Source organism: Poecilia reticulata, linkage group LG12 (genome assembly GCF_000633615.1).
Source record: "Poecilia reticulata strain Guanapo linkage group LG12, Guppy_female_1.0+MT, whole genome shotgun sequence".
Classification (NCBI taxonomy): Eukaryota; Metazoa; Chordata; class Actinopteri; order Cyprinodontiformes; family Poeciliidae; genus Poecilia; species Poecilia reticulata.
This window is the reverse complement of record NC_024342.1, coordinates 17,630,924-17,658,740: the sequence shown is the minus strand read 5'-3', so window position 1 is coordinate 17,658,740 and position 27,817 is coordinate 17,630,924. Positions and strand designations below refer to the sequence as shown.

At 38.3% G+C, this 27,817-nt stretch overlaps 1 protein-coding gene across 2 annotated transcripts in view; it reads left to right on the top strand.

The window, feature by feature from the left end:
• The window catches only part of LOC103473798 (mediator complex subunit 13L), a 100,056-nt gene that overhangs the window by 16,446 nt on the left and 55,793 nt on the right, over positions 1-27,817 (top strand). For both annotated transcript variants that reach the window (XM_008424296.2, XM_008424295.2), the window contains exon 2: positions 7,106-7,343. In XM_008424296.2, the coding sequence (XP_008422518.1) occupies positions 7,106-7,343 (238 nt within the window). The remainder of the gene's footprint in view (positions 1-7,105; positions 7,344-27,817) is intronic.

Here is a 27,817-nt window from a genome sequence, read left to right as displayed (position 1 = left end):
ATCTTATTTGTCTTTTCCTTTTCATGCCACTGCTTTTTTTTTAAGAAGCAGAGGCAGAGAAGGATCTATGATTTCTTGCACAGTGAAATGCAGCAAGGACTAAGATGTGATCTTGAGGTAAAAGCAGCAAATCAAAAATAAAGGGACTCCAAATAGAGGACTCTCCCCCCCTCCACCCCCAAGTTATTTCTTCTCATATCAGCCTTTATGATGCAATGCATTTTCAATTTAGTAGCATTTGCCTGAAATATTGCCAACAACCCGCTTTAATTTGTTTCCACACTGTCTTTATCACCCCTAATTGGATAAATTAAAGCTTGTTTTTATTGATTATATTTTAACTGGTATTGTAAATGCTCTGCATCTGTTTTTAAGTAGATCCAGTCAGATGCATTTACATTCCTGACAGATTTTCTGCTATGTGTTACAAGTGATAATGGTTTCAAAATAAATATGAGAACTGGCAGTCTGTTATCAGATGATTTGACACGGATGTTTATTTCTGCACACACAATCGTGTAAACACGCAGCTATCGTGTTTTCCAAATGCATTCATACCCCTTAAACTTTTCACATTCATCATGTCATGACAACAAACTTTAATGTGTTTTATTTGAGTTTTATGTGACAGACCAACAAAAAGAAGTGCAAAGGTTTGAACTGGAAGGAGTAGTATGAATACTAAATGTGTGATGTTCAGTCAGTGCTTTGAAGAACCATGTTCAGCTTCAGTCACAGATGTAAGTCCTTTGGAGAATTTCTTTACCAGCTTTGCACATCCAGAGTTTGAACTGGAGCAGATTTTTACAGATTGGTAAAAAAAAATGTCAGTCAGATTGGATGGAAAGCATCTTTTAACAGTGATTTTTAGGTCCAGCCACAATTCTGGATTTTATTTTGGCCTGGACTTTGAATGGATCAAAAACATTCCATTGTAACTCTGGCTGGAGCTTTTTTACTGCTGAGAGGTGGACTTCTGGTCCTCTCTCAAGTCTTTTGCGCTGTGTCAAAGGTTTTCTTTCAAAATTGCCTTGTTTGTAGCCCCATCCATCTCCTTTGAAATAAAATAAACACCCACAGCATGATGCTGCTTACACTATGTTTCACTGTAGGGATGAATTTTTTAAGGTCAAAGGTCAGCAGACAGCTTTCTTCCACATGTTTACTTTGTCCACTCCATGACTTAGGGGAAACTGCGCAAACAGATTCTTATGACTTTTACTTCAACAATCTTTTTTTTTATTTTTTATTTTTATGTTTGGGATTTTACTTTGTATTATTTTTGGATTACAGTGAGCATCACATTTGATGTAAGATGTTCAAATGTTACTTAGTTTTATAACCAAATTATGCAATTCTCTGTGTTTCATAACAGCAAAAACATTATAAAAAGTCAAATTCCTGAACACCTTTCCGAGGGGCAGTAAATGAACGTAGATCGGCAGGCGGATCTCAGCTTTGTTCTCTGATGCATGACTGTACATCAGCTGGAAAACCACTCTGCTTCCCAAACACAGAAGTGTTTTTCAAGCACTTCTGTTCTGCTCATTCTCATAGCTGCTCAGCGGGATGTGGGCGTGCAGCATCGGCGTTACTGTGTCTGGATGCTGCCTGCAAGCATGTAACTGCAGCTCTTTTCCCTTTCCTGCAACCGTGCCCCGGCTAATTATTCAGAGGAGTTCAGCGGGGTGTTAGGACAGCGTTTTCCACATGGCCGATAAATACACAACACCTGCGTTTGCATAGCCTCTGGCCACCGATTAAACCAGGAAATATAAATGATCTTATAAGCTGCTAACAGTGAGCCTTTTTTTTTCTTCTTTTTTTTGCTACACTACAAAAATGAAAAGAAAAAATAAGCGTTTCACATTGTTATTTGACAGTGAGGAATAATGGATTAGGGTCGTTTCACATTCGTGTCATGAAAGGGGAATGTTCCACTACGATCATAAAACATGCATCATATAGATTCTGAGAGATGTATCTTGAGATGTTTCAACCAGTTTGCACGCTTATCATGATCTGGTACCCAGCTTAGGCAGTTTTAGTGAAATACTATTAATTAAGCTTATTTGCCTATTCATGGATTCCCTTAACGAGAGGAAGAAGATTGAAATATAATATTTATTACCCTTCTAAAATATCTTATCATCATCCGACTGATGTTGGAATTTAGCTGAAACGAGCACAGCTCCTCTCTCATCTCTTTGCGTTTCGCGGGAGAGAGAGAGAGAGAAAAATGTTTCCGAGATGAGTAATTTTCTGTCTTACATGTCTGGAGAGGCCCATTTATCAATGAGTTCGAAGGAGAGCTTGTTTTGCTTTTTAACACAACTGGTGCGCCTTAGCTGTGAATATATTTCCTGATGTCGTGCTTGTCCCCCCCCTCCGCCCCAAACCCCTGTCTTTGCCTTAGCATTCAGCAGTTGGCAGACAGCTGCGCCAAACACTGGAGGAACTTTTGACATTGACTGGGAGTGACGAGGCAGTGCAAGCAGATGTCTTTCTCTTTGCTTTGGGACAAACAGCATCCTTGACCTTGTCATGGCTAATTTTAGTGCTTGGCTTATCACAGCGCCAATGTTTATGTCTTTCATTACACATGCTGTCATTACAGGAGGGACATCCTTGTAATTATGGGTGCACTCTACTGTTTGGATGCTCACAGGGGTCATGCTCACGGCTTAGTTTGTGCTCACCTTTAGGACGCTCCGTTGAAGGTTAGATCTGTAGAAGTCAAATGTTTTATGCAGATTTTATTTTATTTTTTATTTTTTTGTACTTAAATTTACATAATCATGCTTAGTGCCTTCCTCCACAATCGTCAAACCTGAGAAGCGGGCTTTTCTTCAACCACTCAAACACTCTGCAGGCTTTGTTTTCCTTTCAGCTGCCTCTTTCTACCTGTCCTAGTGTGAAAATGGGTCAGTATTTTTCTGTTCTCGGTTGTCGTCGGATGGCTCGGTGCCCAGGCTAGTGTGCCAAACACGATCCTCACAGCTGGGTGGACACAGGGGAGAAGAGGAGGGCAGTGCAAAGTGTTGAGACCCCAGCCCCTCCACTTCTCCCCCACCCCTGCATGCCAAATCTCTTTCCTGCTCGGCAATGCCTTTTGTGAACCGCGCTCATTCATGCACAGTTGCACACACAAAGACACCAACAAACATAGTAAAAAGTTTCCAAAGCACAGAGTGTTTTCATGGAAAAAAAAAATGGAGTATGCATCTGTTTCTGAGGAAAACAGAAAACAAATACATTTGTAAGACATCTACTTTCATGTTTATCAATGGCATTAAATCCATATAAAAATTTTCTGATGAATTTGAATTCTTTGTTTTATAGACTTTTAAAATTAAGAGCTGGCTGCACATGTTTTAATTTTATGTTTTTTTTGTTTTTTTTTGTCTTTTACACACTTTTAAATATTTACATTCACTCCTAATAATACTTCCTTAAATCTCACTTAGTTTCCAAGTGCAGTCACTTTCTGGAGAAAAGTTTCATTGTAGCGTCTTCTTGGTAGCATCATGATAAGGGTCTTATTCAGCGCAGATGTGTTACTTTTGGAAAATGTATGGACCTTGCATTGAAAACCAATAATGAATACCAGGAAAGCAACCAACTGAGGAGATATCTACCAAGTTCTGAAAAGAAAAGCTGTCAAATGTTTAACCAGAATTTTGCAAGAACCTGGCTGATGGCTACGAACGCCTTGAGGTTTCTCTGCAACTTGCTAAGTGATATGAAACCAAATATTAGTGGGGGATGTTTGTATTTATTTGAGCATGTATGTATAATTTTGACAATGTGTGGATTAGAGAAAATCCACAGAAACCTCAGCTGTGTGCAATACGTATTACGTGTAATCATTCCCCCCTGGAAGAGGAATCAATCAGAGGTTTCTAAAAGTCAAAATTTATTTCACATAAAAAATATTAGCCTTGATGAGTGTATGCAAACTTGTAACTTGGATCCGTTACTGGTAAAAGCAACACAAACGGTATCCAGATAGTAATGTTCTGCTTGTTTCTCCCTCCCTCATGAGTCAACATGCTGGTTCTTCAGCTTGACTTCACTCAGCTGTTCCTCTCATATCCATTTTTATGCCTTGCTGTCTCTCTCCTCGTCTCTCTGCAGCGATTACACTATTTAGTCTTCCTCAAGTGAAGCGATGCCGTGTGCGAGGTTCTAACTGCTTATCAGCGAGACACTGACTGATCTTAAACATTTTCACAAGCCTTGTAGTCATGTAAACAGGAAGAGTGCAAAAGCTGACAGCGACTGTGGAGTTATTGATGAAACGAGCTCTGTCTGATCAGCATTTTTATCTGAAAGCGCAATATGTAAAAAAAAAAGCAGACTTCAAAATCAGATAATGGATTTACAAGACAGAATCTTGAAAAGTAAATCTGCTGTATATATATATGTATATAGATACATGTATATCTATATATATATACAACAGATTTATATAATGTGAAAATTAAGATGTACACTCCTACTAAAAAGAGACATATTCATGTGAAACAACAGAATGAAAAAGCTGAAGTGGCCTGGTTGCATTTGCACACTCGTAAACTTATCAGCATCACACATCTAGACGTAGCAACATTTGCTCTCGCTGCCTGGCAAAAGTTGTCTGAATACCTCAGATTGTAAAGACATCTCTTGTCAACAACCATCTGCAGGTCACATCACATGTTTCTGGTAAAATTTAGCACCAGACTAAATGCCTATAGGCCATTCCTAGACAATAATTGTCCTCTCACAAAGTCCTTCTTTGATTTGGGTGTATGCTGTGTGGATTTATAGCTGAAATGAACTGTTTATAATTTCATCACTTCACTTAAGAAGTCCTACTCCTTTTGAAGAAACCTAACCCCAGTGCTGTCTGAGGTAGCTGGTTTATTCTCACAAAAAGAATTGCATAGCTACAACAATCTTTAAATTATTTCTTTAAGATATTTTTCAGGAACTTCCAGGAAAGATTAGCACTTAGGGTTGGTCTTTCCGAACTGTATGATGTGTTATGATACATCCAGAAATCCTTTCCATAAGTCCCTAGTAGTTGACTGCTATGTAACCAAGTGTCCAAATGAGCTTTGCATTTGCAGCAGCTGTGTCTCAGGGCTGTCCTGATGTTAGATGTGTGTTTTTATAAAGAGATCTGATGCTCTCTTTCTGGAGTCCACATTTCTAAAAATCTTCACAGCATGCTTAGAAACTGTTACCCTGCCCCTTAGGAAGCGTACACAATCACAACGGAGGAATGTTCATTACAAGTGTATCTACACATGACAGCGTCTGGCTCGGTTTCAGTTTCCTGCTACACTTTATGGAGTATTTACATACAATAACAAAACTTCCCTCTTAAGCATCTGATAAACAATAAGACGGCTGATGTTCCTTTTCTCCTATTTTTTTTTTTTTTTTTTTACAACAACCTTGTGTTGCTCCTAAGCTGTTGAGTCCTTGTGATGAGTTCAGTTTGTTGCAGTAGAATGTTGTGAGGAAAGTAACATTTTTGTTTTGGTTGAGGACAAATGTTTGGAAAGGTGAAAACTTCTGGAGATGATCATGAATTCATTAGTGCTTTGTACATTAGCCTGGCAGCAAATGAACCAAAGAAGAACTCAAAATGTCAGTCATTCGGCCATGTGGCTCACTGCCCAGGGCAGCAACCTGCCAGTGAGCAGCCCCTGATTTTGGAAAATCAATTAATCAGTTTTGCCCTACAGAATGTTTATATTGCTGATATGGAAGGTATGTGATGTGCCCAGCTGTGTTGTCCAGTGTTATCACTGTAATAATTGCTAATAATATGAAGTCAGTGTCTTATTTAGAGTCTTTAAAGCGCAACACACATCAGTGACATAGAAATGAAGCTTTAATTACTTTCTACCTCAGTCTACACTAGCAGGTGTTTTTTTTTTGCTATCGATGAAAACCTGCAGAAATCATTTCACTGACTGATTGACGGGAGCAGCTGTTTCCCTGAACTTCCACGGCAACATAGATGGCCGCATGCTGATGAAAGTCCCACTTTTTATACAGACGCTTGCTGCTCTGCAGTCACTTTCACCCATGTAGTCCTATAGTTTAGAGAAGTGCTGGAGTTCGCTCTTTCAGCAACATCCATGCACAGCATGTGTCATAACTCTGCTTTCTCCCTCGTCAGCAGCACCAGTGACATCATGTGACATCATGACAACCAGTTGGTGTAATGTTGAAAACTTCAGCTTTTCCTGTATACTTGTCTGTGATGTCTGACATTTTATTAATTATAACTTCATCACACCATGGCCTACATATTTTGATCACCAGTAAACGAGGCCGCTGCTGATATTTAGAACATGTTCGTCTCCACTTCTGCATTTTCAGAACTTTACCCAAATATTAATTATTGATGTAAAACGTTAAACTCTGTCTTCGGTGATCAAGATTTGCTGTCGTTCTCATTTCCGTTAAAGATTCAGAAAAATTCTGGAAATTCCACACCTTTCAGCCCAATACACTCAGATTATTTAAATTAGATGCATCAAAAGTGAAGCGTGTACCTGGCAGGACTTGACGTTACATAAAATTAGCTTCATTACTTCAGATTTAGACCTGTGTAACACAAGCTTTTCATTAGGCCTCCAAACATGGCAAGACAGAAAACAGAAGCTTTTAGTATTTATTCGGGGAAAAATTGTCCAAGCCAATATGGCAAAATTGTTCGGTATTTAAAAAAAAAGACAAATTACTTCAAACTGTCTAGTGTCAAACTCAAAGGGATATTACTGTGTAATATTTTTTATATTTTGAAACATTTTATACTAGAGTTTTTTGTTCTTACCATTTCATTGACTACTTGTTGGAAAAATAAGTTTTACCTAGAGCAAGATGTCTTAAATAAGACTTTATTGATATATGTGTGTCTGGTAACTGTGCTCAAGCTGACTTGGAGCGTCTTTCTGTTTATAATAGCAACACACACACGCACACACACACACAAGCAAAAATTATTCTGAGCAGACTGTCGTGATAACATTGCCTAACAAGAACTAATTTTTAGCTAAACATTCACTGCTGCAACGCTTTAATCATTACTCTCCTCTTCCAGGCGGAGCTGACGGGCATCAAATGGCGCCGCTACAGCTTCTGCAGCGGTGGGGAGTACGGGCCGGTGATCTCGGCCCCGGCCCAGGACGACCCGGTCCTGCGCAGCTTCATGCACTGCGTACAGGCCAACCTGCTGTGTGTGTGGCGTCGCAAGATCAAGCCCGATGCCAGGGAGTTGTGGATCTTCTGGTGGGGCGAGGAGCCCGACTTCTCTGATGTCATTCATCATGAGCTGAAAGGTGAGAAAGCGAGGGAGGGGAAAGAAAAAAAAAAGCGTGACAGAGATGAAGGATGAGGCTCGCAGCTCTGCTCTATCCGTCTCAATTATTTTTTCATCCCATCGGTTTTTACCTCAGCTTCTATTGTGCTCTCAAAGTTTGGGTTAGAAGCTTGTACACCAGGCATAATTTGATGGCTGCTCTTTATTACGCTGCTCTGACTTATATAGACTGGGGAAATATTGCATGGGATACAGCTATATTGTGGTTTTAGTAGGTTTTTATGAAAAACCGGCTGCAAAATAAAAAGCAAAAAAAAAAAAAGAGATGTAGGTGCATGCTAGGGATGTGAGCTGCTTGAGTGGCAAATGGATCTGAGCATTAAAGTGTGCCTGAACATAATACACTACATGAGCCGCAGAGGCCAACATATAGCAAAGTCAATATTCAGGTTATTTAGTCGGCTGCAGATCGGAGTTGCTGTGCTGTTTGTTCAAGATGTTCTGGAGACATTGATCTGTTTTCTGTGGCACGCTCCTGTTTTTGAGCCTCATATAGCATAAATGTGAAATGTGTTTGGTTTGCAAACTCAAGCATTTTTGTGCTGCTTCAGGAGTATCGCTGTGATGAAGCACAGAGCGACAGAGTTGGGGTTCTTTTTTTTTTTTTTCTTCTCCCCTTGCTACTGTTTACCGGATACCTGGATTTGTGCCTGTGCATGTTAGTGAAAATTACACTGCGATATCTCACTTTGGAGAGTGCTACTGTCAGCATTATTGTCCCTATTTATAGAGACATTTGCATTATCTCCCCACGCACGTGTATGGCTGTCCAACATATCGACCGAGCCACAGGAAGACAGTGGGGGAAAGGAGAGGGATTATAATGGGCTTGGTTTTGCAGAACAACAGCCAGGAGGGGAAAACAGGTATATTGGTTTGAGAGGTTGAAGCATCAGTTACCTAATAAGCTGACTTGATGTGAAAAGGCCTCTCAGGGGCTGCAGTAAGTATTTGCCAAATGTTATAACTGCTGCTGCAGGGAGAGCCCTTTACTCTGTACAAATGAGCAGCAGAGAGTTATATTTGCATCAAGCTGTACTTGCGTACAAATAAGTGCACCGTCCTGCAGTGGCACACAATGGCCTCCCTAAATAATGCATTTTGTCGTACTTATTGATTTCGAAAGATCCACACGGGCTACTAACTATCATAACACAATGAGTCAGTGTGGCGAGAGGAGGAGGCAGCGATTTGATTTTGAGAGCAAAAACTTTATTACCTGAAGCCATAAAACGAGAATGTAGGAGGGTGAAATTTTAGCATTACCTCACCAATTTAAGCGCTGCTAATGGCTGCCGAAAATATTGATTATGACTCTCTTTGAGGTCCAGTAAACTTGATAATAACGGAGACAATTCTATTACATTTTATGGCTATTGATTCGGCGCTGCTGCAGTTGTCACTGCTTTCAAAAGTGTGATTTTATTTGTCTGTTTATTCATTCAGACAATAAAGACATAATCAGAAGATTGGTGTGTCAAAGGGCGTTTTTTCCCCCCCCCCCATGTCTCGGGTTTATGGAAATTTTTTGCTGTTGGAGAAATTAATTGTGATCTTATATTGTTTGAGCTTTGTTGTTTCAAAACCTACCGTAATGTTAAGGTGATTAAAAAGTACATATTTCTAAATACAAAGTTGGTTGTTGAAATGATTACTCCTAAAGCTGCAGACTGCAAATCCACTACTTATAAATGGACTAAGCTTACATAGAGCTTTTCCAGTTAAATTGATCACCCAAAGCGCTTTACACTATTATACATTTAGTAGTAGCGGAAAAGTTTTTGTAAGGGTAAATTCGCATACAAAGAATCATGTTTTATATTGGACTAGTAATGACACCAATCAGAGTTTTGCAGCAGAGTTCACCGTTTTTTGTAAGAACTATAATTATTGCTGTTTAAACTTGACTGTCCATTAATTTTCTCTTATAGTCTCTTTTAAATTTACCGTTTTAAAATCATTTTAAAATGGTAAAAATACTGTATGTAAATTAGATTTTTTATTCTACTGCTAACATAATAATTGTAAACAGGTTTTGCATGGTTAGCATTGCTACCTGTAAACACGGCTCTCCCTGTCTATTGGCTACAGAATATGGACCTTTACCTTTGTTTTGACTTTTTAAAGGATAAAACAGAGCAACTTTGTTGTATTATTTTATCTTAAAGTTTGAATAAGCCACAGACATGGCTGAACATGTCTGTATCACACAGTCACATCTTTAATCACCCCACCTATACCAAAACACCTAACTTAGTCCTTACTGAAAAGGAGTTGTGTTACTGCAATCTGCGAGTCTTTAAGGATGGTATGTTCACGCATCAGAAAAGGATAGGATTTTTCAGTTTCTGACCAGCTAATTTCTTCAAACATCGCTGCATAAAATATCAGAAGAATGAAGATTCATGACACTCAAGAGAAACCTGGGTGTATCTGGAAAGTTTAACTAAAAACAGGTGTTACTACTGCAGGCTGTGCTTCAGTATTTGCATAAATGTTTCTTTAGGAGAATTGCTTTGGAAAAAAATAACAGGTGCTCGCTTACACACAAACACCTACACAGTCGCACAATCCCGCAGACACACCGTCTTCTTTCAGTGATGATAACAAGACTACTTTGCTTATTTTGTAAAATCTCACAGGCTTTTCTTTATAACTCCCATTAAGCGCTGAAAATAGCACTTAGGGTGTGAACGGGATTTTGGTAATTGTTAATTAAGAAGATGCTGGATTTTTTTCTCGTAACATGGGGAATATCAGTGTTTTGGTAAGTCTTAGGAAGCTTCACACCTGAACATCTATTTGCTGTGTTTGCTTCTCTTTCCTTCAGTTTTTGTTTTTGTCTCCCTCATCAGATTTTTCTTTTTTTCCTCTAACTTTATCTGATATCTCCTGGTTTTGTGAAGGTGCCTTGTTGCCTTTCAGTTGCAGCAGACTATGTCCTAATAATATCCACGCATTACATGATCAGCTGTTGTTTCAGTTAGTGCTAGAAATCCGAGGTTCTCTTAAAAACGTGGCTTTTGCAAGCATCTTGAAGTAATTTCAGACTAGACAGATGTAAAGAGCTTTTAATAATATAAGATGTACATCAGCTCCTGTGAGAGGTTGCATCAATTACTATTCAATGTTTTCTGTTTATGAAGACCAAAGGGGTTTTCAGAACAAATATCTAGAGGAACCAGTCACAGCAAATTAATGATTGTTGTTGCTAATCGATGCCATATCCACTCACAAATTGTGTGAGTTAATTCCTGCGACGGAGACGCTCTTCCATTCAGAAACGACTGGCTGATTTATGCAGATTTGACAGAACAGCAACAGCTGTCGCTGTGTGAATAATTAGCAGGCTGTTTCATGTTTTGAGTCATAAATGAAAATTAAAGCAGTGCAGATTTCTGTGTGAAAAGGCGAAGACCGATGTCCGTCTGGAAAATTCTTAGAAGGCTTAATTGCTCGGGTGGCAACAGGATGTTGCTTGACACTCGTTACAAAACAGTGCAAAACTAGACTGCGGAATTTTACACAAAATAAAGGATTGTTGGCAATAAGACGTGTAATAACTCCAACAGGCCCTAAAGTAATGCAATTTACGTTGGGGAGCTAATGATTTAAACTTGTGCTTAGTTAAAGAAACTTAAATTCAATTTCGGTACACAGATAAATAACCTGTTTAAGTTTTCAATATATGGACAATGTTGAAGTGTAACTAAATCTGACCTGCAAATCGAAGAGTAACGGCACATCCGCTCTAGACGCTCAATAACACATTAGAAGAAAAACTAAAGATAACAACAAAACAACCCTAGAATAATCTGCTCCTACACTCTTTGACTCATGTGTTACATTTGTGTCCCAATCTACTTTTGTGACCAAAAGCAAATCATTTTGCACCAGTTAGTATCATTTAGTTGAGCTAATTATTTTCATCAATTAAGGGATATCAGCCAAATGCTAACATCCCTCATTTAATTCTATTTTGATTTCTAAAACTTTCATGTTATACACTATTGCTATCATGGTTCTGATATCATCTTGGGTTGGTTTACTCTTATGAAATATGAGGCATTATAACGTCTGATCAAAACAAACATAACTCTAAGCAACTTCCTGCTGGTACATATTTGTCGATTTTGATGGAGGAATCCTACTTGAAATCTGTCCTGAGCTTCAAAAGACTATAAAACTGACCACTGTAATATAACTAACATTACAGTAGAATACCAGTAACTGAAATATCACCTTAAGAACTTGTGAATTGAGATTTTCATACATGAAAATCATACTCAGTCTGGCTCAGTAAAATTAATTTGCCCTCTTTCGTCAGGATTAGTCTGTGAGACACGCTTTATAAGTGCAAATAAATTCACATTAATACCTCTGGATTCTTACTGAAGATTATAATTAAAGTGCGATATTATTTTTGAGTGGTGGTATGGCTTTGAAAGCAGTTTTTAAACTGGGCTGTAAGGCCAATTGAATAGCAGAAATAATGACTGTTAAAGATGTTATAAAATATTTTTTTATGTTACGTTATAAAACAAAGTAATGTTTACACAATAAAGCATGATAAGTCTAAAGTTTCAGCCATTTCCCTTTGCTCTAACTTTATCACTGGCGTCCATGACTAGAAACTCACTGCGTTTTCTGTCTGTTTTACCAACTTCCCATTTTTCAGTGGCTCATTTTCAAATTTCTTTGTATTCATTTGTATTAAAGTGAGATTACAAAAGTTTATGCAAATGCCTAGTATGTGTTGTGTTCAATGCTGTTGTGTAAATGTCGATACGGGTTAAGCGATTGTGACTGATATAGATTTGACAGTATGCGCAACTTTGACCCAGTATTACCGCTTTTTTTTTTTTTTTTTCTCAGCTCTTGCCACCGCAACACTGTAATGGCTCCTAACAAAAAACCTTAAGACGTCATGTTCAGCTCGCATGGACTTGCTTTCCTGAAATCAGATGGTCTGTAATATATGCAGCATATTAAAAACTCAGCGTGGGCCGAGTACAGTTTGCGAAGAAACAGGATTAATGTGTTGAATGGGCTGAGTCATCAGCGTGTTGCCAGCACAGCCGGAGAGAAAGTGACATATTTTGGACAGGGGGACATAAATATGAATGCACACACACATGTATGCACACGATCACCCAAATGAGCAGGCCGTTGTGGACACACATGCATAACCCTAACATAGAAAATGGTTAGACTTATAGTAATCTCGCAAAGGTATCAATTAACATCTAGTAAATTTGCATCCACATGCAGAAGCAGCGTTATGCATCATGACGCGAACAAAAACACACTTCTCATTTTAATGTGTCGGTAAAGATAAAATGATTCTTATTCATCTTTTAGGAGCACAATTGTGTGAAAGTTGTTCATTGCATTTTTGCATTAGAGAGCTGAACAACAACAATAATATAAATGGTTGGACAAAAGTCAGACTGCAGGATAATTGGACCTCTTTACAGCTTCAAACAGAACTGCTTCACAGTATCTTCAAAACTTAGTCTACAAAACATTTAATTATCTTGGCATCTTGAATGCTTATTAGCTTGTTTCTATTCTGTAATGATTGCATAAACACACAGGCTAATCCAGTAATATAATTTGAATAACCCATCACAACGCATGGCGGCTCGCCAGCGGTTTTTATGCCAGACCTCTGATGTTGATATGCTTTTATAGAATCTAACAATCAATAAAGTAATAAATAACAATAGCGAGGCACTAAAGGTTACTTAATGCTCACACAAGGAGAGATTTGCACCTAAGACTCTGCTGATAAGAAAATCTCTTTTGTCATTTGCCTTTTCATGTACTTATGTTTCGTGCTGGAAGCGTTGGATTCTCAAAGACCAGCGTTGTTTGTTACATGGAAATTGTGGGAAATCTTTACCATCTTTTGAAAGCAGCCAGTAATTTTTATAAGAAGGGACAATCAGAACAAAGGGATTTACTTAACTTGGCCTTGTAAAAACAAAAAAAGAGTGCATGAATGTCAAAGAAGGAATAGTTTGTCCTTCCTTCTACTGACGTATCAAGTCGTGTAAAACCATTCCACCTTAATGTAGTTTACCTCCACATTTAGCAGATTCTGCCTTACATGTGGAGATTAATAAACATAGTTCAAATGAATTAACTCGTCATGCAGTGCAGCTTTTTTGCGTTGAAGACAGTCTGTCGCTGGTGTAAATTAAGGGAGAAAAAAATTAAAGGATCTTTTGTCTTTATAAAGTGAATATAACCAAATTACATTATCTCTATTTTTTTTCCTCTGACGGCATATCAGAATCAATTACATTAAATATTGTACAGACTATTAGCAATGGTACAGGGGTCTGTGGTTTACTTAAGCTAATGCTATTGATGTAGTCAAAGTAAAACAAATTGTTTCACATTTTTATACTTTACAATAGTAAATGTGCATTCACATTTACAAATTTAGTAATTCCATCTCAAATGAAAACTCGGCTCAATTCTGTCAGCTCACAATAACGGAACATTTTTTTCTCTTTTTTTGCCATTTCTGTACCATTGGTGGTTGTGGCTGAGGGTAATACCTTTTTATGGTGCATTGTGTGTCATAATATGGTATTACACACAAATACTGAGTAGTGTTGATATTATTCAGAAAACATCTAAATGAACATTAGTGTTTTTTTTAGCTGACTTGAACTGAGCAAATCTTTCCGTATCAACCTTAAATTATGCTGAGTGTAAGGAGTGAATGGCTGCTGTAGAATCTGAAGGACTTTTAAAACAAGCTTCAGCTGCTTTTTGCAGGAAAGAGACACTGATACTAACAAACATTCGTTTACAGGATCTGAATTTCCGCTTTAAGCTCGCTCTGCAGTGAGGTTTTTAAACACAAAACTGTGGACTGATTTCAATTCACTACGTTTAACTTTTCTTCCAGACGCTTCTTGTATTTCCAGCCAAAATAGTATCAAAGATGTTTGTTTTTTGTAGGTTTTGTGATTCAGTAATTTCATGAATTTATTGATGAATCATGATTAAAGTTCTTTGAAACTGACCACAGTTAAAAATATCATATTTTTGGGGACTTTTTCAGATCTGGTTTTAATTTGCCGCAGGAAAAAAAACTGTTAAAATGAGCATGACCAATGTAAAGACTTTCAAATTTCCAGCTATTTAGATTTTTTCTATTCCAAGGATTTTTATGTAAAAAAGAAAAACGATGTCCAGCAGGATCTTTGATTTAGTTTTTTAGTTTCTGTATTTGACTTTTATGAACTTATGAAAGTTTATGAAACGTGCGCCAAAGTAAATAAAGTAGCCTGAACAGGACGGGATTCTTAGCTGTAGTGCAATAAATTAATAGGATAAAAATCAAACACAGGATTTGATCTCTTCATCAAGAGAAATTGACCAATTTTCATCTCTGATCGATTATTAGTGCGCCTCTAATCATTCTCCAAATCATTTACAGGTATTTTTGAAATACTTCACATGAAAACATGCTGGCTTAATCAATTATTGACTCAGTTTTAAACTTTGAGCTGTACTATTTCTGGTATGAGGTGAACCTCCACATCTCTATTCACGCGCAGTTTTTATTTAGTCACAAAATCAATACATTTAGAGACTGAAAAGTCAAATAAGAGGGTGAAAGAGTTAATCAAATACAGTTTATTTTATTCCGACACATGACAGTGGAAATATGTGGGGATTTTTGACCTTGTAAATGGTCATAACAAGCAGTATCACTTGATAAAACCGGTCCTCCCCTTTGAGACAAATAGCTGAAAAATGTGTCTGAGTCAACTATGATAAGATCTTAGTCACAGACTCACAGCTGTCTGCAGTCAGTCGCCGCATCACACCAACCAAAAACACGTCCAGTAGAACCAAATAACCTGTAATGTAGCATTTTTAGCTTCTTATCTGGATAATCTGTGGAAATGTACATTTTAGGTAACGGCGAATATGAAATGTGGACATAAGCCGGTGATTTTTCCAGAGATTTGCATGGCTTTCTAGAAATTTACACATCACCAAAGCTTAACTTGAAGGATTTTATAGGTAGAAAAGAAACACTAATTCAGTAGGTATAGGAAAAAAGAAAATCCATCCTCGATACACACAAAGGGTTCAATTCTCAGGTTTTCTGTATCAGGACACAATAAAAAGCAGGCTCTGGTTTCACCAGGTACTGAACTGATTTAAAATTCAAGGGTACAAAAATACATACAGATTAGATGCTAGCAGTATTAAATAAAAATAAAGCCAAAGAGGAAAAGCAGTGAGTAAAAAAAAAACAACTAGGTACAACCTGCAACTCCGAAGCTTACAGAACCACATTTAGCAGCAATGATTCAAAGGACGTATTTGTAGGCCTTTTTTTTTTTGCCATTTAATTGTTGATTTTCTTTCCTGTGTTTTGAAATGTTCTGTCACATATTGACCGTCGTAAAACGAGCTTTAACTGTCAAACAGATGGATGCACATTTCACACTTTGGTCGTTTGGTCACAAGAGGTTTTTGTGACCAAACGTTGCACATTTTATGGCCAGGCATCTGTACTTTGCTTTTATTATCTTTCATTGAAGAGTTTTTGAAGAGTTTTGGCATCTCTTCAATACTCTTTCAAACAAGTCAGACTTGTTTTTTTCCCAACATTCCTGTGAACTTCAACATCTAATATGTAGAGTAAGGGCCAGAGAGTCTGGAAAAGCTACTTTGATTAACTTCCTCCTTCCTGTAGTTAGAGCAGTAATTAACACCTGTAAAATGTGACAAGCATTTGTCATATTTGTGTGGGAAGGATTCAAGTTTAGGTGGTAAAGAAGGTCGATGTCCACTGCTAGAGATCTGATTTATTTAAAAGTTTATTCACACATTACTAATGTTGTATAATAATGTGGAGTGCACTGTTTATCTTGATGCATTTACTGCATTTACACTCCTTAGGCTACAGGTTATACTGTATAACACGAAGCCTGTTAAAGGTTCTTTTTGTAAAACTGACATTTTTAACATCTTCAGTCTGCTTCATTTTCAAAATCTGACGGCATCCATCGCTGCAGATCGTCTTCTCTCATCCATCAGCTGGCAGACAGAAATGCAGTTTCAACTCTTCAATTTTGTTGGAACTTACTAAAAATCTGAAACGAGTGCTTTCAGGTCACAACTTGGACACCTTCCTCTCTGTTTTGGTGCATAGGTCAAATTATTTTTCTCAGTCGCTATAGCAGCTGCCGGGTCTCCTTCCTTTCCTGCGGTGCGACTTTCATACTAAAATATGACTCATTAAACAAACTCTACCTAAACACTTAGACTTGAGTCACAACTCTGGATCTAAATTGAGTATAAGGCTTTCTTACTTCCTCATCCTTTATTCTTCATGTTCCACATTCACCGCCACCCAGTGAAAAGACGTGTAAGAATCTTTAAAATATTTTTTATGGTTTAGTGCTGCATAATTTTTTTCTATAAAAATTATTGCAGTTTTTTTAATGGTGAGCTTTAATTATTTTTCTTTTTCACCTTTGGATGGGGAAGCTTGGTAAACTTTCAACTGATTGTCCTGTCTGTATATATATTGCCTGTTTTCTTGCAGCAATTTCTTAATCTGCATAATGGTGCAATCAGCTATATTTTCAGGTGTGAAGCTCTTTGGTTTATTTACTCCTTGCAATGTTTCTTGTTATCGAATGAGCTTTTTAGTTTGCCAAATTTAAGCAGTCATTACATTTTCAGACGCACTTTCTTGTTTATGCGGCCTCGTCAATGAGCAACACATAAACTGCTTTGCAGCCACGGTAACCCTAACACCGAGTTCGCAGTTTACGAAATCCAAATTATTCTTCCTTTTTAATACACAAATCTTCATAAAAGCATCTGCTTGATCCCTGAAAAATGAGGTGACAGTTTGTTTTATGAGCCTGCAAATGTGCTCTTTAACAACGGATGAATAAAACTAACAGCAGGAGGAGGAAGGGTGTGGGTGAAATATCACCTATTCAGGAGATTCAATCGCAGAAAACTAAGAGCTGATGACTTTGATAACACTGCTGGTGGCGCTCCTATGTGCCACTGAAACGGCATGTGGTCAAGGTGAATGCAGGAACATAAAGAGTTGGAGAGCCATTCAATAAGCCACGTGTAACAGGTGTTTCCCATTTAAAGTGTGACCTATCACATGTTTTAAGATCTTTGTGGAGCACTCAGACAGCTAAGAATTCAGCTTTACTGTTTTTGTATTTGTTTTGACGTTTATTATATTTTGTCGTGTTAAAGCCATAAACATCAATACATTTCAATGTGGATTTCATGTGGTTTTTACATCATAGATCATTTCAAAGTTACCACTTGCCGTCCAAAGTTATCAAATTAGTGAACATGTAGAGTGTGGTACTTTGGGCTATAAGTAGGTGCATTTGAGATTTGTCACAAACCCCGTCAGGGACTCGGCACACATGGTTTCTGGTCAGATGAGACCAAATCTAATCTCTTTGGCTTTCACAAATTTATTTGTGGTGAAAAACTAACACTGCACATCACCCTGAACCACCAGGGCCATCATGTTACATGGTGGTGGCAGCATCATGTTGTGGGATTTCTTTTGTTCAGTGAGGAGAGGAAGAAGTTGATTGGGAACCTTTCAGAGTCTGGAAAAATCGGCGACTTTGTCTCTGATTTGGGGAGAAAGTCACAGAGAACAAAACTGCACAAACAAGCAAATATAGACATTGGATGGATGAATCCTTATCTTCTTTCCATTTCACTAATTTGCACTTCTTTAAGTTTAAGCCAGCAGTTGTAACATGACGATATATAACAACATGTAGTACACAACTAAAGAAATAATGTTCCACCTTTTTTCTGATTATCGAAGACTGGCTTTATTGAGCCATGTTTTATAACTAAAAATATGGAACTTTTCAAATCTTTTACCTGACTGAAACACTTCAACAATGAAGTCCGTCTGATCTTTAGTTTCTGTCTCCTAGGTGCTCGGTCTAAATTCAAGAAAACTGATTGCTGAAAGTAAATCAGAAACTACATCAGAAAAGTATTTTGATTTTTTTTTTCGTGCAAACTTATGCAACCAATCTTTTGAACCTTTTCATTTATTGCATTCTCCACCTAATAGATTTTTTTAATTTTCTTAGAAATCTTACAGGACAAATTGATATTATATCATCAATTTTTAAAAATAATTTATTGCAAATTTTTTTACATTACAAAACCTGGCTCTCTAAACAGAGTATTGAAGTTAATCTGAAGGAGAATAAGCCAGGCAGCATAGACATGAGGCCGAACAGAGAAAAGATCCTTTTTAATTTTGGGAATCCCATTTGTAATACCAACTTACAAAGTGGTTGACTATAAAACAATCAGCCTCATTCTGTGTATTTTTCTTGTCATCACAGTTGCCATAAATGGGAGCGCTAATTGAGAAATGCTAGGAGGGAATAAAAATGAAACTTTGCATTATCAGCACAATAATTAGACCTCATCACCCAGCAGAAAGAAAGAGTTTTCTTTTTTTTTTTTTTGCAAGGGTTTAAATAAGGTAAAAAATAATCTAATAAATACAGAACACAGGGATACTCTGACAGTCTGGTTGTCTTCTGTGTGCTAGAGCTACAGATGGGTGCTGTGCCCTTCAGAAACAGAGATGCTTGCCATATTTTACAGAGCTAGAGGCGTTGTAGAGTGTGTATGTGCACACCATGACAGGTTGTGTGAGTGGCTCCTCTGTGACTGTTATCATTCCTTCAGTGTGTTTGTAATTGGCCAAGTGTATTTGCCTGCGTGCGTGTGCGTGTGTGTGGGCTGGCAGAGGTCGTAAGGTAATTGTCCTGTGAAAAAGTGCTTGCCAAATGTGTGTGCGTGCGCATGTGTGTGTGGCAGAGCACAGGAGGGAGGACTAACCTCTGCCTCCATCTGTCCATGTCTGGCTGTGAACTCATAATCTGGCCTGTGGAGACAAACCCTCTCCACCGGCAGCCGCCTGCTTCAGAAATACAGGTTAGATTGAGGTTATTACTGTCATGGATCTGCCGGCAGAAGAAGCTCAGTTATTAAAGCGCCATACATAATTTCCTGTTTATTTTTTGCAGCTCTGCCCGACCGATTCTGGATTTACATTTTCTGCAGTGAGCGGGCTTAAAGTTTTATTAAGGCTTCTTTTCGATGTTTGCAGCAGCATCATATCCTGACACAAAGAACAGTCAAGTGCTTTCTCACAGAGAGGGCGTAACTTCTGCTCCAGATAAATGCTCCTACTTGATTTGCTCTAATTATATGCACCTGAGAGAGCTTATATTACAAAAAAAAAAAAAAAAAAAAAGCTTGGCTTTGACATTCTACGTCTCTGCTGCGCTCAAAACATTTGTGCCTTTTTTCTTCAGAATTAAGAAATTAGACGGCAGCAAATGTGAACACACAAGGACGTGTTTTTTTTTTTCTCCTTGCAGATGAGGTAATTAATTCATTAGAGACAGGTATTTAACATATTTGCGTCGTCTTCAATCACGACTGAAAATCTTTTTTCTGAATTAATTTAAGCATGCTTCGGAAAGAGAATAAATGAAGAATAAAAATGAGCTTTGTTTCTTTGAGCTTGTAATGAATAAAGGAGTAAAAATTATACATTTCAGTTCGCCCAACCTTTTATAAATTTAACAAAATTAGTGGCGGATGTCATTGACTTTGAGAAGGCTCAGCTAATATTTAACTGTTATAACTTGTGACAAAACCTATGACTGTCATCTACTCTGTCCTTCCTGTCACCGGTCTCCACTTCCCTTTTGGCTCTTTTGTTCTGACCAGGGATGGAGTAGTTGTAAGATTCTCAAGTTTTGTCACCGCAAGCAAAAATACCACATTCAAATTATAAGTACAAACAAATGTATATGCTGTGATCCAATTACTTTTATTAAAGACGGAAAGGCTTCAGTACTTCCATACATTTTATTTAAAGGACAACAAGTAAGTTCAGTGTCAGTGTCAAGTAAATGTGCGTATCATTCAGATTTTCAAAGGATCACTGATACTTTAACAAGGTGATGTCAGCAGGTTAAATGGTGTGATTATCTGCTTTGTTAGCCTGCAGTCAACTGCTGTCTGTTTCCATTTCCTTTATTATTTCTGGTTTTATGACTGGAAATATCTATGAACAGCTCAATGTGTGTTGCTTATATGTAAGCTGATGAGAAGTGCACAGAAACCTGTTGGTGGTGGCAGAGCTGGTGAGAGAGTGTGTCCTGTGCTACTCCAGGTCAAGGGACTTTGTTCTTTGAGACATTTAAGGCAACATTGTTTGGAAAAGCTATTAAGGCTTGATAGTCCTTCAAACTGCAAACAAATCTATTCCCAATCTTTGCTCTCCTTCTCTTAACCTACAGCAAGTTATGCTAAAATGTTAAAGAAAAATCCTCTTTAATCTACTACTTCCATCCAGGGCAGTTTCTGATGTGGGTCGTATGGGCAGGTGACCAGCGTAAACGCAAGCACCATTTACCATTTAATAAAATATAGCTTTTTTTTAATATTGCTTTTATGCATGTGCATTAAAAGGGGGGTTGGGCCCCAGATAATGAGAAAGCATCATTTGCTTACAGCTGAGAGTAGGGGACTAGGTTTTGTTTATGCAGAACTGCACTGATTTCCTCTCTCAAGATGTTTATTTAGTTGTCCAGTAATCATGAACAAGTCACTTCATCAACTTAGTTCAAGTTAAATCGAGCCCATTGTATATTCCCTTTCATCTCAACATGTGGAGACTGAAGAGTTTTTTTTTCAGCAGCTTGGGAATAGATGAAATCTTCAAAAGATGTTGTTTGGTTGTTAAATTTAGCGTTTCAGCTCAACATCGTTGGCTAAACTACTTATCCTGCTTTCTAGGACATCTCTTTAATGAGGTTCAAGTAAATAAAACGGGTAGTTTTGGCATTAAGACTTTATCTGGTTATAATGTCTCTGCAGATAGATGCTTTCACCAGACACAAGGAAAGCCTCCAATTACTTTACAAGTTATGACCAGTGTCATGACATAAAGCCCAATTCGTGTCCGTCTGAGTAAAATGCTGATCGTCTCACTTCAGATTTGGTTCAACTGAATAAAATGTTCCTCTTTGCGTGCTGAGTGAGGCTGTAACATCTGGATACTGCCACTTAAAAAATGTTAGTCTTCATTATTGATAACTTAAACATAACTCCCAATAGTATTAAGAGTTCACTTGAATACTATTGTTTAACTAATTATAAACTGGACCCCATTCAGCTAACGGCCCAATTACAACCAGCCTTGTTCTGGTGGTTCATCTCAATGGCAGCGTTGGTGTTTTGCTGAAGTGCATCTCGGTTGTTACATGACTGCTGTCCGCTTCACCTCCCTGATTATCGCTGCCAGGATTGAATCCGCTAAGGCTGAAGTGTTCACTCTTCATCTTTTAGAGTGAGCTGAGCGATGATCATTTAAAGATGGCAGCAGGCATCAGAACGTTCTGCATGCTTTATTCTCTGCCAAGTTTTAGTAAGTAGCATTTTGAGGCCTGGAAAGTACAGCGTAATTTCGAAGTGTTCGACCTCTCCAAAGTTTGTCAACCTAAAGCCACAAATTTTAATGTGTTTTATTGAGATTTTAGTTGCATATCAACTCCTTTGCACTTATGAGAGGGAGGTTTGGCCAGTTGTTTCTGTAGAAATACTCAACCTAACCAACCGGGATACATTGTTGAAATATGAACCAGATTAAAAAATGTGTCGGACAGCATACTCGGCATCTCTTTAGGTGATCGTGGTTATTTATATCCATGTGTGTTTTCTTAGAAAGCATTTAAGGTTGTGACTTCTGTCATAAATCGGTAAACAGGACTCGACTGACTGGAGTTAAAGATTAGCAAGACTTCCTCTAGGACAGGTCCATTAGGGCCGAGTTTCACAGATAGGATGTGAATAAAAGAGATATGAGGAAAATGAGATTTTCTTTCTTGATTGAGCAACTGTTTCAAATTTAAATATTTATGGTGCGGTAATGTATCTTATGCATGTGCAATACATGAATTAATCACTTTTCCATTAATTTGAGGTTTTTAAGTGTGTTTTTCATCCACAAAGGTGAGAAAAAACGTAAAACAAAGAAGCACAGGTTAGACATCATCCTTTATTTTATGATCACACAATATAAATCCCTGTCTTCCAATAATAAAATGACTCACTGCCTCCATTTCTATGTCAACAAGTGGCCCTCCCTACATTCTCTCAACCCTCCCGCCCCATCCTCCTGCTTCTCCTCCCCCTTTTCACACTTTTTTGTGCTTGATGCTTTTCCCCCCCTCCTCCTGCCTTGTTTTTTTTGGGGGTCGCTCTCTCTGATGTCAGGGTGGTGGATGTCTGCGAGCACGCTCAGTTCCTTGGCAAATAAAAGGTGTGGGTGTATGGTTGCCAATCAAGGCCTCCTCCTTTTCCTTTATTCCTCCAGGATTTGTCTTTGAACAAAAAAAAAAAAGCTCTCAGATGTGAAACTCAAAACAGTAAGACTGAATAATTAGCCTCCCCAAAATTTTCCTTCAGTTGGGAACTGGGTCGCCAGGCCGACACACGTCTTAGTGTGGAACGACTCTGTCGGAAAAGAAAATGGGGGATCTGTGGAGGTTATAAGAGCCCCCCCCTGGAGGAATGCAGCTTCACCTAAGTGAGAGAGTTTTTAAGAAACTGAGAGGCTGCGAGTAGACTCATGATTTGACTTTTTTCCCCCTGTCTGGCTCAGGCTGTTGAAAAAGTGAGTCACATGTGGAAAGCAGCAATTTAGTGATAGAAAAAAAAAAAAAAAGAAGTTCACGAACAAGAGAAAGCGGGCAGGAAAAAAGGGGAAGAAAGGGAGTGTGTGTTTTTTGATGTGAATTCATGCTTCAAGAAGAAGAAAAGAGGTGGTTTGTTTTGCGGGAGAGGAGAACACCTGCGATTTCCGCGAGTTGGTTATGCAGTTGGTGTGGTGTTCTGCATGTGTTTCTTCTTTTCTCCCCTAAGATTCTTGTTTGCTGTGTTGCCAGAATGAAAAAATAAAAATCAACATACGCATATTTTTGAAAATGGAAAAATTTCACACCTCCTGTTCACATCTTTCTCGTCTCAGATCCGTGTGAAAGGATCAGTCTGTTCTTCGGCTGTGGCAGTTTCTAACGGTGTGGACGGTCTGACAATTTCACAGCACAAAGAAGGAGAAGAAAAAAAACAAGATTTTTCCGCAGAATAAACTGTCCCGATGCTTTCCTTTGGCAGTAGAAGGGAGTCGGGATAATGAACCAGAGAACAGGGATTAAGGGGAAAAAAATTGCCTCAGTTATGTTTACTTCTTTTTAAATATGTGGCCAAGGATGGACGATCTCTAATTTCCCGCTTCTTCTTCTCTTCTCCTCCCCTTTTGTTAGCCGTCGGGGCGTGGCCCGTAACCTCCTGAACCTGCGTTGCTCATGTGTGTATGTGTGTGCATGTGCATGCACGAGAAAAAAAAAAAAAAGATGCAATGGCAGGGGTGAAGTTTCCCAGCTGCACAGAGAAGGGGTGGGAGCTAAGGCTTCTCCCTTCACAAGCTCTGCGTTCTGAAAAGCCACAAACTGAGAGAATGAGAGCTTTGTGTGTGTCGTACAGAGGAGAAGAAGAGGGAGAGAAAAGAGGACAAGGCAAAGTGAGGGGCAGACAGGGGACAGGGAGTTTTAAAATGAGAAAGAAGAGAAAAGAAAAGAGAGTTGGAGAAGTCTTTAAATGTCGACTTCGACTCTGAAAGAGTAAAACACGGTTAAAGGGAGGGGTAAATTATTGGATGAGTGTAGAGGCTTGTATGAGGTAAGGAGGGGAAATGAGAGTGACTTCTGTTTCCGCTCAATATGATCAACAACTTAGACCTCACAGCCTTAATAAAAGCCTATTATTTTCTTTCTTATATAATTTTCACATTTATTGTGCCTGTTCTGTTTTATGTGTAATCTGCTCTGCCAAAGAGCTGATTTTCATAAGTGGAATAAGTTAAAAAAAAAAAAAAAAAAAAAGGAAAAGAAAAAAGGGAACATAATAAACCAGTGAATTTAAGCTCATTTTAAGCCTGGTGTTTTCTGCCTCACAAACAGCGCCACACAAGGCTGGTTTTGTCATTTTGGGTGACTGATTTTTCTAACTTGCCCCATTCTCCACCGGTGGCGCCTGTTAAAACAGGAAGCGTATGCAGCAGGAGGGTTTGTTTTTACAGGAATCTTATGGAAAAAAAAAATTTAAAAAAACCCTCTTGGGGTCAGTTTTTCATGACTGTTGCTTGAATACAAAAATCCCTAAAACAAATGCTAATTTGGGTGTTTAATTTCAGTTTGTGTATGATGAAATGAACTCCCGTATGCCTCTACGTCTTGTGCCGTTTCTGCTGTTTAGCCGTACATCTCCCTCATTAGCTCTGCCTGTTGTTTAAAATGAGAATAGCAGAGAAAGAGCTGTGAATCTTAAGCACCAAGCATGCAGGGACAGTTACCTTGGATGGGAGATGTATGTGCAGCCATTTTCAGATCTCTCCAGAAATGTTCAGTCAGATTCAAGTCTAAACTGTCCACTCCAAGACATCCACAGAGTGATCCTGCTGAGAAATGAACCGTCTCCCCAGTCTGAGGTCAGGAGTGCTCTGCAGAATGTTTTCATTCAGTGCATTGCTGCATTCATCTTTTCCTCTATCCTAAATAGTCTGCCAGTTCTGTGTGCTGCAAAGATTCCCCACAGCATGATGCTGCCAGCTTCGTGCTTCACTGTAAAAATATACCTGAAGGACTGGAGTTTCGTCCCCTGGCGTTCACACCAAAGCTCAATCGTTGTCTCATCAGACCAGAGAATTTTGTGTCTCATTGTCTGACAGTCCTTCGGGTGACTTTTGGCAAAGACATGTACATTTTATTAAGGAATACTTTTGATGCCGTATTCTTCCCCAGATTTGGGCCTCAACGCAATCCTGTCTCTGAGGTTTGTAGACAATTAATTTAATTTCTTGCTTGGTGTTTGACCTCTGACATGCAATGTCAGCTGTTGAATCTCATGTAGACAGCCGTGGTCCTTTGTAAATCAAGTCCTATCAGCTGAATATACCACAGGTGGACGTCGTTTTAATTGTAGAAAAACCTCAAGGATGATCAGCGGAAACAACTCCATGTTGTGCTTCCTGGTAAAAGCCACAAATACCTATGTATATGTAATTTCTTGATTGAGTTTTAATAAATCAGTACAATCTTCCAAGTAGCTTCCCACTTTCTCTTAATGGACTATTTGTTTGTAGCATTTTGAGGAAAAAGATTAATTTAATAAAATTTGGAATAAAGCTGCAACATCACAGAGTGTGGAAAAAGTGAAGCCCTGTGAATAGTTTCCAGATGCGCTGTAAGCAAGCTGTGCTGTGGGTTGGTAAAGCACCATAGCAGTGAATGGAAGCAGCTGGAAATCTCACCCCTACATAAACTTCAATAACTCTGTTTTCCTCGTGAGGGGTTTAGCTGTTCTGTAGGAACAAAGCTGTCAAACATTATTCTGAAGACGCCATCTGTGAGGTCACTCAAACTCTGTAAATTCAACATGTGTTTGGACAGGAGTGTGTTGTTCAGGTTTGCAGAGTTGCTTCGGATTAATGCTACACATGTGGTGAAAATGAGAAGTGAAGATACCTAAATATAATTAGATACCGAGTGGAGTAAAACGTTTTTATTTAAAAGTTTTTAAAACTTAAGATGACTTGTTTTTTTAATATAATTTAGAAAAACAATCCACAGGCATTACCTGAGTATTTTGTGTGGCATAAGACACATTTAAACAACAAATCATGAACTACACATCTTCTCGTCTTTGTGCTCTCTTGATTTTCTGCCTCGTTGGTTTGAGCTGCTTGTTATTGTACTTGTTGTCCAATATGACAGTTTATTTACTTTTTAAAGCCAAGATTCTGCATGTACTTAAAACAACGATTTAATAAGCCTATAGCAAGATGTATTTTGAAGAAATAAACACTGTTTTGTGTCAGTGAGTAGAAATCCATCTGTTTAACATTTTCATATATCCTGCATAGAAAATCTTTGAGAAAAGTAAAAGCTCAACTCTTTCTGTATTCCCAGTAGCAATGTTTATTTCGACTGAGTCACATGCTGCTGTGCCTCATAACACTTCATAACTCTGCATACATAGTGGTGTCAATTGTTTTTATAAATGACTGCCTCCAAAAGATTTTACTATATCAGAAAAGTGTGGGCATAACTCTAAGATATGATTAAATATACCCATTAAGGGACATATTATGGCTTGAATCAAAGTAAATAAACTACAAACTAGATAAATACTGAATGTATAAGTTCACAAATGATCAGACTCTATTAATTACCAGTTCAACACCAACATCCAGCAATCGTGTTTAGAAAAAAAAAAAATTCTTATTGAAGCTTTACCAGGCATTTACATGCGGACTAGAGTGAACAATGAACAGACTGTGGCGCTTACAAGAGCAGCTCAGCCCCACCTTTCGCCTGTACATATGCAAAATTAATGGCTGAGATGGGCCTATAGATGTTAACGCTACCTCAGGCTGACAGTTTGGCACCCACAGTACACATCTGCTTCACATTTCCCCCCTCCATTATTTATCTGACAATCTTCCCCACAATCACGATGCACAATAGGATCTTAAAAGCCCTTGTCGGCGGGGAGGTCAGTCGGTCACATCTGACAGTTTTAAGGATATTGAACACATATTATAAACCGTGGTAAGTTGTGCTTGTTGGTGTGATTTTCATTGTAACGGCTACCTGGAGAATTGACTTACGTTGTGACAAAAAAATGAATAAATGCCTAAAGGTAATTCTGGTCTATATAAATTAACAATGCTTTACTAAAGTAAAGTTAGTTTATTAGCAAAAATGATGAAAGGATTGTGTTTTATGTACTTATAGTTTCAAATGGGAGATTGAGGATTAAATTGACGGAGTAATGTCCTTCTTTACGCCCTGCCTGCGTTTTGAAGACGAGCCGTTTCTGTTTGATATCTGCAGTTTGTGAAGCCTCTCAGTGTGCATCAAGTGAGTGCAAGAGCCAAATTGATTTTTCCCCTGGCGTTTTTGTCACAAGTGTCGAGATGCTGATTTTGTTGCAGAAGCCAGCAAATCGTTGCCCCCACAACAGGTTTTCATTCTCCTGCAGGTTCTGCAGCTATTTGTGTAAACAATTAGGATGCACATGTCTCTTTTGAATGACTAAAACCTACGTATGTTGTCTCGTATGCGGTTCCTTCATTTTTATCAAATGTAGTGAGTGAATTTAGTGCTGATCACAAAGATTTCAATAATAAGTTTAAACTAGCTGAAACTTTCAATGTTACACGTGCTGCATAAATGAACATATTCTGAAAATTTATTGGGACTGAACCACAATACCCAACTGTTG